Raw genomic sequence first — 12,260 nt, forward strand, 5'->3', positions numbered from 1 at the left:
CATACAATATGACAAAGAAAATTTAAAGCAGGTTGAATCAATAAAGTTTCAAACATTAATGACTTTTACAAAACTGTGAAAATGAGCATTTTAGCCTGTGGTTGCATCTAATAACTCTTTTGGAGTACCTATTCACAAGTTTATCTGTACACATTAAAACGCATAGTGCTTCCTGAGAACAGATATTGCAAGATCTCAACAACTCGTCAAATGGATATTCATTTTTTATTACTGTCCATGTGATACTGTATTGCACTTTTCCTTCCTTAAGTTTCCAGACCCAGTCAGCAAGTGATGTGCAGCATCTCATTAATGCTTTTAAAACAGTGTAATGTGACTCTGATATCGATGTTTGAAGCAAATGGTGATTGCACCAATAATACATCTGATAGAGTACTAACTATACATTTGTATATTACATTCTTGCAAAGGTATTCATTTCCCAGAGGACATGCATTCCTATCCTTACAACTTCAATGCTTGACCACAGTTTTCTATTTGGTCACAGCCATTCTTTCTTCCATTTCTAACTTTTCCTATACTGTTTTTATTGTTATTATTAGTGCTCTTGATATAACTTTCATTATTATTTCGGTATTTTGTATTTTGATTAGAATTTAATTTTGTTTGTCGCTATATCTGTGTTTAGTTTTGTTTGTACACTGCCGAAAATGACACTACTTTTGATATGCATTCTCACACTGTGTCAAATGACAGTAGGATCTAACCTGAGGAGGCACACTGGATGGATGATAATGATTATACATCTCACCAATGTACTACAGGTGTAAAAAATGTGTCAAAACAATTGTGGAGATTTTAAATAAAAATGTTATTCATTTAATTTTCTATCATTTACCTACCTATCTGTACATGTATATATCGTCAGTAGTTCATATATACAAAAAAGAAGCACTCTAAAACACGAGAGCAGTGATATATTTTTTAGGAAGTTAAATGTTATGGTGAGTCATAGTGACCAATGACTGGCCATAACTTTTAACTTGCTAAATGTTATAAAGTTCAAATTTACAGAAAACAAAAGACGAAGACAGGTGAAGGAACAACAAGCAGGTGTATTAGTTTAATGTTTGGGAAGAATGGAAAAGTCTTCGACGTTTCGAGCCTACGCTCTTCAACAGAAAGGATTAAGAAGGGGAAAAAACGGATGGAGATAGATAGATAGATAGATAGATATCCCTGTATTGTTAAGAGGCTCGCTTTGCAACCACGTGGTTTTGGGTTCAGTGGCACTGCGTGACACCTTCAGCAAGTGTCCTCTATTACACTATTATAGCTCCAGGCTAACCAATGCCTTGTGGATGTATTTGGTAGAGGGAAACTATGAGGAAGTCCGTTGGGTTAAACTAAAGCGTTTGACCCGAGCACAAAAACAAAAGAAAAATAGTGTAATAGATGTAAAACAACTTGCTCTGAACACTATTTTTCTTTTTGTTTTTGTGCTTGGGTCAAACGCTTTAGTTAAACCGTCCGTTGTATATGTGTGACAACCGGTGTTGGTTTATTTACGTCTCTGTAACTTAGCAGTTTGGGGGGGGGGGAAGCGATAGAATAAGTAGCAGACTTTTAAAAAATTAAATACTGAGATCGATTTGTTCGATTAAACCTTTCAAAGCAGAGTCCCAGCATGGCCGCAGTCTAATGACTCACACATACACACACACATATATATATTGCATACACGTGTGTGATCGAAGGGACTGGCATTGTTTTTAGCCTTGTCACAAAAATTCAGTTTTGAGAATTGATTACGTTAATAGCACAACTGGAATACTCAGTAACTTAGATTATTGAGTAGGTAGTTCTACTACTGGAACACACCAACCAGCGTCCGTCACACTGCACAGACAAACATGCACACACACAAAAACAGAGATACATATACACACACGCACATGGTTTTCTGAATTCTGGTAGCAATTTCCAATTATCTTTTAACTGAGAATGACAGAATATGTATTTGTGTGTTATTATGTCTTGAGTATCTAACTGCTCAAAAATATTAAACAGAACGATCTATTACAAAAGTACGCGATAAAAAGAGAGAAGTAATATTACAATGTTAAGTCTATCCCAGCATGTTTGTGACAGGAAAAATGGAAAGCCAAAATAAAAACAGGTTGTTCAGAGGGAAACTGGTGTCGACGAGTAGCTTATTAGAGGCTGCAGGCAAAGGTATAAGGGATTCCTATTTCGTTGTAGCTGACAACAGTCTACGGGGAGGGGCAGCAATCAAGATCGATAGTTTGACTCAAGTTGTTCGTAGCAGTTGTTGATAGGATACGATGGGAGGCAGAGTATTCTTTATCGATTTTCAGTTTGCTAAACATGGCATTGGAGTTGTGACTAGACGTATTCGAACACTAACTAAAGTGATTAAAATTATATACACACGCACATATACATACGTGCACGTAAGGAAATACAAATAGAAATAATTAACAAATCCCGCATTGAAGTGCTTCTAGCAAGGCTTTGAAGAAAACACTTATACATACAAATAAGTATAGTATTAATAAACAAGAGACGAAGATATTAGTTGAGGACAAACAGACTGTCTTACTACACTCACGCCATTGGTATATATATAAATCGATTATCAGAGAAAACATTAAACCAAACTCCCATTTTACCCCAACAACCTCTCTCTCCAGAGACCAAACCATACTGTTACATATCAATTACATTAATAAAATAATACAATACAAACAATACAATACAGTTGTATTCTAAACATATTCGAATTGTAGGTTTCAGTACTTAACACGAATCTTTTCATATATCAAAGCACAATAACACACACACACATACATACATACATATATATATATATATATATATATATAATTTCTCAACTAAGCAATGTTTAATACAAGAAATACTTAACAGAATCGAAAATGGCGCGCCATGTTGTCATTTACTGTAGGGGGTTCGATGCACATGGTTTCCTCAAGACACATGTTTTCCTCTTGAATGATGTGCAGTTGAATTGCCTGAAGTTGTTGATTATTTTAAGCTTCGCTACTGTTGCTTTTATTGCAATATAGCCCTACTTACTTAAAATCCGTACTTACTATCGTACTTTATATTAATTCAATTGGATGTTTTTGTCGTTTTAAATCGACTATATTATTGTACATACACCTCTACATGCACCTCACAGTCGTTTTCATTGATTTTAATTAGCAATTAATAAAAGTACCTCTTCGACTTTAATCATATTCTATAGAGAAAATTAATAAACATGTGGTATTATTGAATTATTATCTATTTAAAGCATTAGTAATTCATGAATGAATTAAAAACAATGAACATAAATGTGCGAAATAAACATAGATATTATCAGTTGCTTATAAAAGATAAAGATATTACCTCGTTGGCATCGGAAGGTAGGTTAGCTACGAATACGTCGTAGGTAATCGTATGTCCAGGAGAGATTTTGTTGAGTGCTGACGACGAAGACATTATGATAATCACTCTAACCAAAATGAGATTACGGTAACATAAAGAAAACTAGCGAGAAAGAGAGAGACAGAAAGAAAGAAGCAGTAGCAAGCATCAGGCTGTGGTGGTAAGTGATAAATGTTTTAAATGGCCTCTGCTCTTGCAAGGGGCCGCTACTCTCAATTTAAAACAAACCTGAAATACTTGGAGCACCTGTCAAGGGTGACGAGATGATACTGGCGTCTGCTTCTCATCGTCAAAGTTGGTCTTTAAACCTTTTTATTGTTTCCAATAGGAATTTTCTTTCAGTCCTATTTTCATATATGATCTGCAACTTCAGATAAATATCGTCACCAAAATTTTACATAAAATCTAACGTAGAAAGAATATAATAGACATATTTTCATGTAGAATTATTTTTTGAAGACTGTTCCGATCTTCAAAAAAAAAACCGCTGAATGAAACCACAAGGCTTAAGTTTCAGCGTTTTTGCTATTTTTGATAAGTTGAAAATATAACATCATTGACAGCAATGACAAAAATGTAAAAGTATAATGTTTACAAAATATTAATGATTATATTTAATTTGTAACATTTGCTTGTTGTTTAGTGATTTTTTATAGGGACACATTTTGCAAGGCAATGCTAAATCAATTCATTTGATATATGGTTGATACTTATCGACCGCGAACGAGAAGGCAGTCGACACTCGGCGACGTTTGAACTGAGAACTGTGGTCAAAACTAAATGCTGTAAAACATTTAATCCGAAACTCTGCCATTTTTGCCAAATCACAATTCTTTCTTTGATTATTAATGCTTAAAAGAAAAAAAGAACTAGAATGTTTAAATATTTTGGTTTTGAAATATTTCTATTACGGTTTTGTTTTGTCTTTTTATACTGAGATAAGGGACAAACAGCACGATGTTTTTTCTCTACTTCTTACACAATGCAATCGTGGGATAAGAAAGAGTTTCCTAGGATATAACGATGGCAAGGAATAGTGGAATAAAGTGTTGTGTATATGGGAATGAGATACAATAGTAGTTATAAAAGGTAAAGACGCGAGAACATCGAGTGTCTACACATGTTAATCGACAGAAGAGGCAAACTAGAGATATTGGTGTAGCCTTTGCATTGTCTGAAAATTTGGACGGGGAGAAAGGGAACAGTACGGTTTCTGTGAATTCCGCTGAAGGCACCCAAGGAGGCGGTGGGGCTATTAAACCGAATGCTATGTTAGGCCTACCACAGTAGGCATTTTTGTTTTTTTTGTTTTATATCATTTGTTTAGATAGCATAAATAGAAACAACGGTGTAAATAAAAAACGCTTTAATGATGAAATACTTGTTGAAAAAGGTTATTAATAATAACGTTTCATTGTGGTTTACTCCTAGCATGCATCTTCGTAGATAAGCTTATGGAAAATTTCATTATAAAGACATGCATATAGATATTTTCATTTTAGGTCATCTGTGGGATACACCTTTTTAGAAATATATACAGACATACATAAAGTTATATTCGCCTAGTTAAAATGACATTGAGTGCCTAGCTACATATTTTCCCGCCAAAATATTGGTGTTCTGCCCAAACTGAATTACACAGTATGCTGTACGCTGTCCTATTCTGTCTTGTACAACTAACATGTATTTCAAAGGAATTTCACCTAAACTTTTCCAATAAAGGAATATTCACAAATAAGCTGAGGTTTGATTTTAGTGTGTTTTCTGTTTCAAGCATTTGTAGTGAAACTAACCAGCCCATTAGATACAAAACTGCTATCGCCATTCTTCTCATTTAAATATAAACAAACGCGGGCGTAGCGGAGAACCCATTCCTTGTCATCACGTGACTGATTAATATTCGAAGCGGCAACTTCTTCGAACCGTTCCCGCCAGAACGCAAACTGACCAATCACAGCCCTTAATAAGGTCACGTGATAGTGTTTTTCTGTTACCGTCTTGGAGCCGATAATTCGATATAAATAGAGCAACTCATACCCACCAAATTCGTCTCGGTCCAGTTTCTCTATAGAGACTGTGCCGTGTACCACACGACAGCAGCAGCAACAATCAGCCAGCGACCACTTCAACAGCTTCGTCCAGCCAACGATGACCACCGCCGTCGCCACATCAGCAACACGAGTCTACGACTACTAACCAGCATCATCGTCATGACCAACACGATTCTACGATTACTACTAACCAGCATCAATCTCCACCAGCGTCTACACGACTTTCTATGTACACCAAACCAAACCACCGCGGCACATCTCTCTCTTCGATTCTGTTAGGTGACTTAGCTTCACCACGATAAATAAACAGACAAGAGATCTCAGCCAGCGACGAACATCTGTATAACAAGAATCACGGCCCGGCATCGATGCCACAACATCACAACTAGTGATCAGCTCTGCCACACACAGCCTCCCCTCCTTTCACATACAGACTCATACTAATGTGTACCCAAGAACTGGTATAAATGCTCACGTGTTATTGACTCTCTTTTTATCTGCTGTAATAACTCACATACACATACATGTATCACTCACATACATACTTTTCTTTGTACGACGGCCTGTCTTTGATTATGTTCTTATATGTCGCATTCACACTCACACACAGACATACATCTTTAACGCCATAATAAATACTTCTGTTATTCATCTCATACGGTTGTGGTCTTTCATTACTGGTCATCTATGTTATCGTCGTATAACATATCATGTATATCATCATTGATATATATTATTTTGTGTTCGACCGTGTGACACGTTTAAATAAAAGGAGTCCTCTGTTTTTCCATTCGTCACCATTTCTCCTTTTTGAGTTCGCACGGTCGTTTCTTACACATTTTTACTGTGCCCCTAGGTTCAAACATTGGCATTTCTATACCATCGCATAATATTATTAAGCTTCAAGTTCGAAGTCACTGTCATCCTTTTCCTTATAAAAATAATATGCACAACATATGTTTAAGGTTTGACCTACTTCCTAACCGAACCTTATATAACCGAATGAAGGGTTCGCTTCCATCTTCATTTTTCAGCCAGCTAACCGAGAACATCCTTCGGCCGAATGGAAAAGGACAACGCAAATTTTACCATTTCCTCCTCTCTGACAGCTGACCGTTAACTTGGCTTCCACACACAGCTTCCAATATACACTACGAGCGCGCGAGCAACACACATTGTTGACATTGTCACTTATACGATTACTACTAAGTTTGTGTTACTGACCACTACATGCAAATAAAATCTGTGAATATTATTCTTTTCTCTTCGATGTTGCTAGTACGCTATCTCATCCGACTTTCGGCTATCTACACACAGCGACCCCGACGCAGAATAAGAATCTCTATTTTTACATCAAGTAATTTCTCTTATTCGTATGCTACAATTGGTAGCTTCGACGTAAGAACCACATCCGTACGTTACATAAATGAAAAAATGCATTAAATACTACAAAACGTACACGTAAGACAGACACCAGAACCCTAATATTTCATCAGTTATCGACCGAAAAATACTAATACCTAGTTTCATGCCTTTAACAATAAGACTAAGGACTTCGTATATCGGCGGCACCCGCAAGATTTGTGAAGTATTAGGGTTCGAGCAATCAAAATAATACAGAGTGGACGTACAAAAGTAAACAATAGTAATTTGAAACGAAAGACGAAGACACAGAACAGAATTGAGAAGATAAAAAAGGTTGACCAGCATGCTAGGCGTACAGTGACAAAAAGGCAGACGATAGAAAAACAGTCAGTGGTCACGTGTGGGTAGCAGATAGAAGGGATGGAGGGAGAAAGAGTGGCAGAAAGAGAGAGAGAGAGAACAGGGAAAGGAAGGGAGAAAGTCTACAATTAAATGTAAGAAGACGAGAGAGAGGAAGTAGAGTTGCTAGAAAAGGAATATTAGGACGAGAGAGAAAGAAGGAAAGAGTCACAAAAAATGTATACAAACTTACTGTTAACAAAAGTTGGGATGCGTGGCGTCCAGTTATTCCATGAATGAAAAATACATTAAATATTACAAAACGTACACGTAGGACAGACACCAGAACCCTAATACTTCATCAGTTATCGACCGAAAAATATTAATACCTAAGCTTTTCGAATGTGAGAACATTTTATGAATAAACTTTGGAAGTGCCGAATGTATTATTCAACAGATGAGACTTAAAGATGCTTAATATAGAAAAATACTTAGTAGCGCTCAAATGGTTTGAACTTACACTCCGAAATCATTACTGAGGAATAAGCCGCTGGTTGAAGAGTGGCTATAAGAGGAATCCGAGTGAGAAGATATGAAGATAATGGTGCAAATAAACAAATAAAACTGCTTGGGTTAGTTATATAAAATATACATGTTAAGAGAGAGGAACAAAAAATGAAGATATTCAGACGATGAACATTCATGCATAAATTTATAGATATTTATATTGTTACAGAGCAGATTCACAGAGTACAAAGATGTAGTAAACTAAGGGTAGAAGGTATGGTATTTCAGGTCCGACAGCTGTTTCTAGGGGCTCGGAATTACATAATAATCTTGGTAGATGCAGTTCGCAAAAGTTCAAGATTGTGCAACCAGTGGTTGATACATATAAACATTAGGTAAATCCGCCCTTCGTCTTTAATCTTTAGCTCTCCAATACCGCTGTCTGTTCACCAATACATCAAGCAAATATGCTTTTTAGGTTCAGTTTTACGAGCGTTCATGCATACTATTACATTGAATATAGCATTCACTTCTGGTAGCTTATTTGTTGAAATATGGTTTTAGTTGTTTCTATATGTGTAGTCGTTGAGTGACTGACTGAAGCAGGCTGCAACGTTAATGTAATGTTGTTGTTTAGCTCCAGATCAGCCATGTCTGAGTAAACTTGTCATCAAAGATGTTCTTCCCTTCGCCATCTTTTTCCAGCCACAGTATATTACAAGTAGGTTATCTAATGTGCCTCTTTTTTTGTGCTTTATGATACAGTTTTAAAGGAAATCTGACTAATTTTTAAGAGATTGGACGACCAAATATATACTCCTTGATGCACGTCTGTAATTCCGAGGTATGTGAAGCAATTAAAGATTGAGGAAATTTTCGTTTTTTACTAATGGTTTAGAGAGGAAAGGGCAACATCTCAGGACACTTCCCAGAAGCTCCATCGCTAAAGAAAGGAAGTTATCCTCAGACTAGAGAGTTGGCTTAAATTCTCGTAACAGAATGAACTCCATTAAAGGTACTCAAGGATTAGATGGTGGCGTTGAACCGTTCGCCGAATTGTGTCTACCATCCAAAGAACAGAAACCATCCTTTCAACTGGCATCTACATTATTTTCGCAAACTTTTAATCAACCCGAGGCTACAGAATAAAACATCCGGAGTGGCGTACAATGAGATCAAACTTAAAGCCATACTATTGTAAAATGAACTTCTTAACCATAGAGCCATGTCTGCATTTTGCCAAGCATTTTTGTACTTTCTTCTTTGTATAGAAAACTAAAGAGGTCAAGAAACTAAACGGATGTCCATGGCAGAGTGTGCAACATGCTAAACACAAGAAATTCAAAGACTTATTCCCAGTAGTAACAGTAGTAATTAATTATATATAATTTCCCCGTTTATTTCCTACATTCCAACAAAAATAGAACTCTTCCCACCTTATTGGTAGAGTAAAGCAATAACTGTTATATACCGCGTGGTTTGTGAATACAAATTTGAGGTAAGACAGAATTTAACATAGAATATAACAAGTCTCAATTTACAAGATCGATCAAGACAAGTTTGAAACATACAAAATCAATTGAACAACTTGTGTTGTAGAAAGTGTTCATATGTATTTTATTGGTTGTAGGGTTAAGTAGATAAATGACCATAAGTAAATAGAAAAATCAGATAAAGTTTATGTACTTTAATGGGAAGAAATTATCACGTCGAGGTTAGACTAATACTAAGGTCTACTTAGATGAGAGTGAGAAAGAGAGATAAGATAGAAACTACTGACGATAGCTAAGAGAGGATGAGACAGCTATGTGTTTTCTTAAATAGTCAAAAACTACTCAGAGACTACTGGTTGGTTAAAATAGTAAATATAATAATAGCGAAAATGGTCCTGTATCCTGTTTAACTATCCAAAACAGGCTTTTAGTTTCTGAATTATTAAAAATAACACCCATGCCAAAGCAGTAAAACTAAAATATCTGCACAAAGTCGCTACATATGAAGTAGAGTCTACGTTTACTCTCGACCAATATTTTACGTAATTCTTCAAAAGTAACTGTAACGAAAGACAACTCAATGAAAGAATCTTTACATGATCTGTTAAAATTAGCAGCTAAATATTTATCAAACTCACACCCTACCGTCTTCAAAAGGAGAATATTGTACAATGCAACCCCCCAATAAATTATTGCAAAACAGATGCGATGATTCCGTCTAGAACAGGGGTTCTTAACCATTTTTAATCTATGGACCCCTTTGATTATTATTTTATTTTGGTGGACCCTCAAAGCCTTTCGATGTTTTAAAACTTGTTTTATAGAAACGTCTTTCAAAATTCCTCTTTTGTTTTTCATACATTAACATCAGTAGGTTGATTTATGCAAAATATTAGAGAAAGAAACCTAGCTGTTTCTTGCAATATATACCAATACATACATCTAAGGCAATTCTTTTCAGGGGCCTTTCAAATTCTATTGTGGATCCCTAATTTACTATTTTGTTACTTGGACCCCCAAAAATCTTATATGGACCCTCAGAGGCCATATGGGCCCCGGTTGAGAACCACTGGTCTATAACGTTGGTCAAACGTCCTACATGCGCTCCTGTATGTTAGTGATTGGTTAACTATTTAACCAATTAACTAATCGATTGTTTGATTAACTATTCGGTCAATCAATCAATCAGTGAGGTTTGTCAAAGTCCTTTCATCACCATTCGTGACCTCATCAATGACATGCCCTTTCTGCTCCAGGTCTGCTTCAGATCTGTGTGTCTCCTAGTTTACAGGTTCTATATTCATATTTTTATATTGATGTGAGACAAGAGAGAGAGAGAGACTGAGACAGAGAGTGGAAGAGAGAATGTGTGTGTGACTGCGCATTCGCACGCGTGTGCGCTTTGGTGTGAGTGTACGGAAGCGCGTTTGTGTTATTGCATGTTAGAAAAATGTGTGCGTGTATATGTGTGTGCGCGATCGTGTATGCCCCATTGTGGTATCGTTCTGCTTTTGGTGGGTTCGGGTTGAGTGTATGAGTGATCTTTTCTTCGAACCCACTTACCGCTAAGGTGTTGTTGAAATAAGGGTTGTCCAATCGAAGATTTCTTCATTAGAGGATTATACTAAAGGAGAGATCTTAGACTCTTCTTTTCATTCTCCTGACTAGGAGTCATGGCCATCATTTCTTTATATTATTGCCTGTAATATACATATATATATATATATATATATATATATATATATATATATATATATATATAAGTTGAATTTTCTCCGTTTTGACGGTGATTTTTCAATCTTTTTTTTACTACACCTTTGCAAATGATGGGATGAAGATTTTTATGAAATAAAATTTTTGAACATTTTTTTATCCACTTCTCTTCCGGACCAATTTGACCTTATTATTATTAATATTATTTTGCACTATGCACTTAAATACAATTGGAGAGGCCTTTTCATTAAAAAAAAAAATTGAAAATTATGAATCTTTTCAACTCCCTTCTCTTACTCAGTACCGATTTGGGCCAATTTTTTTTTTTTTTTTTTTTTGCACTTCAGACGATGGGAAAAGCCTTGAAGTTTGAAAGAAAAAAAATTTAGAAATTGGCTATCACCATTGCAATCACCACTTCCTATATTTTCAAACAGAAAATGAAACTTGATTTAAAAATGAGAGTGAAATTTAAAAAAAAAAAAATTTCTATTAACCGCACCCCTCTCTATAAATCCTAAAATTGCAGCATTTTCTTTTTTTTTTTCGAAATTTTTTAAATCACAATTTTGAAATATGGACAAACCGAATCTGCAATTTGTTTCTGTTAATAATTTCAAAATATTTTTTAGATTAAAAGGTGTGTGATTTAAGTGAGATTTAGCTGTTGTTTTCAGCACATCTCACGACTACCTGGTACCTTCTTTGTTTCTTTATCACATGTATTGATGTTTTTAAATATTTTTCTCCTCACAAACACATTTTATGAAATGATGATGTGATGCCCGTTGCTGGAATTTAAGCAACAAGAAAAAATTTGTTTGAAAGCAATGCGTGAGAGATAATACATATGTAAAAACTAACACTTCCTTTTTCCGAGCTGAGATTCGAAACCGAGTCTAAGGATTCTCACTCGTCTGATCCACCACTGGCCAAACAGGTGCGAAAGAAATTTCTTTGTCCTGTCAAAAAATGATGGATGGTTTCCCTTTGACCTACGACCTCAGCCGTGTCATTTAAGGTTCAAGTGGACAGGAGGCGACTTACATAGGTAGAAATTACTCATGTGGTATGTCTGTCCGTCTAGCTGTCATGACTATAATAAATACAGTCAGACATACGACAGAGACGGATAGCCATCACCAGGCGAACTGTCAAGAGACAGCCTTGCGCCAGTCAAGCAGCCAACATAGAACCACATATTCAGCATGAACGACCCACGCAGTAGCAGTCGCAGAATATAAACAGACACCACCGAATGACTAACGCAAACACAACATGCCCGGTTCTACCTCATCACATCGACACGGTATTTCCCCTGTTTATTTTCTTCACCAACTCGAAGCAAGTTGGTAATGTC

General features: G+C 36.0%; 1 protein-coding gene across 1 annotated transcript in view; it reads right to left on the reverse strand.

Annotated features, from left to right (window-relative positions):
* Positions 1-3,621, reverse strand: part of LOC106878746 (serine/threonine-protein kinase 31) — a 55,102-nt gene extending 51,481 nt beyond the window's left edge. The window contains 1 exon segment of the mRNA XM_089352525.1: positions 3,394-3,621. Coding sequence (XP_089208651.1) covers positions 3,394-3,486 — 93 coding nt within the window. The 5' untranslated portion in view covers positions 3,487-3,621.
* Positions 3,622-12,260: the final 8,639 nt, after the last annotated feature.

The sequence above is a fragment of the Octopus bimaculoides genome, chromosome 5, assembly GCF_046866305.1.
Source record: "Octopus bimaculoides isolate indiv1 chromosome 5, ASM4686630v1, whole genome shotgun sequence".
NCBI lineage: Eukaryota > Metazoa > Mollusca > Cephalopoda > Octopoda > Octopodidae > Octopus > Octopus bimaculoides.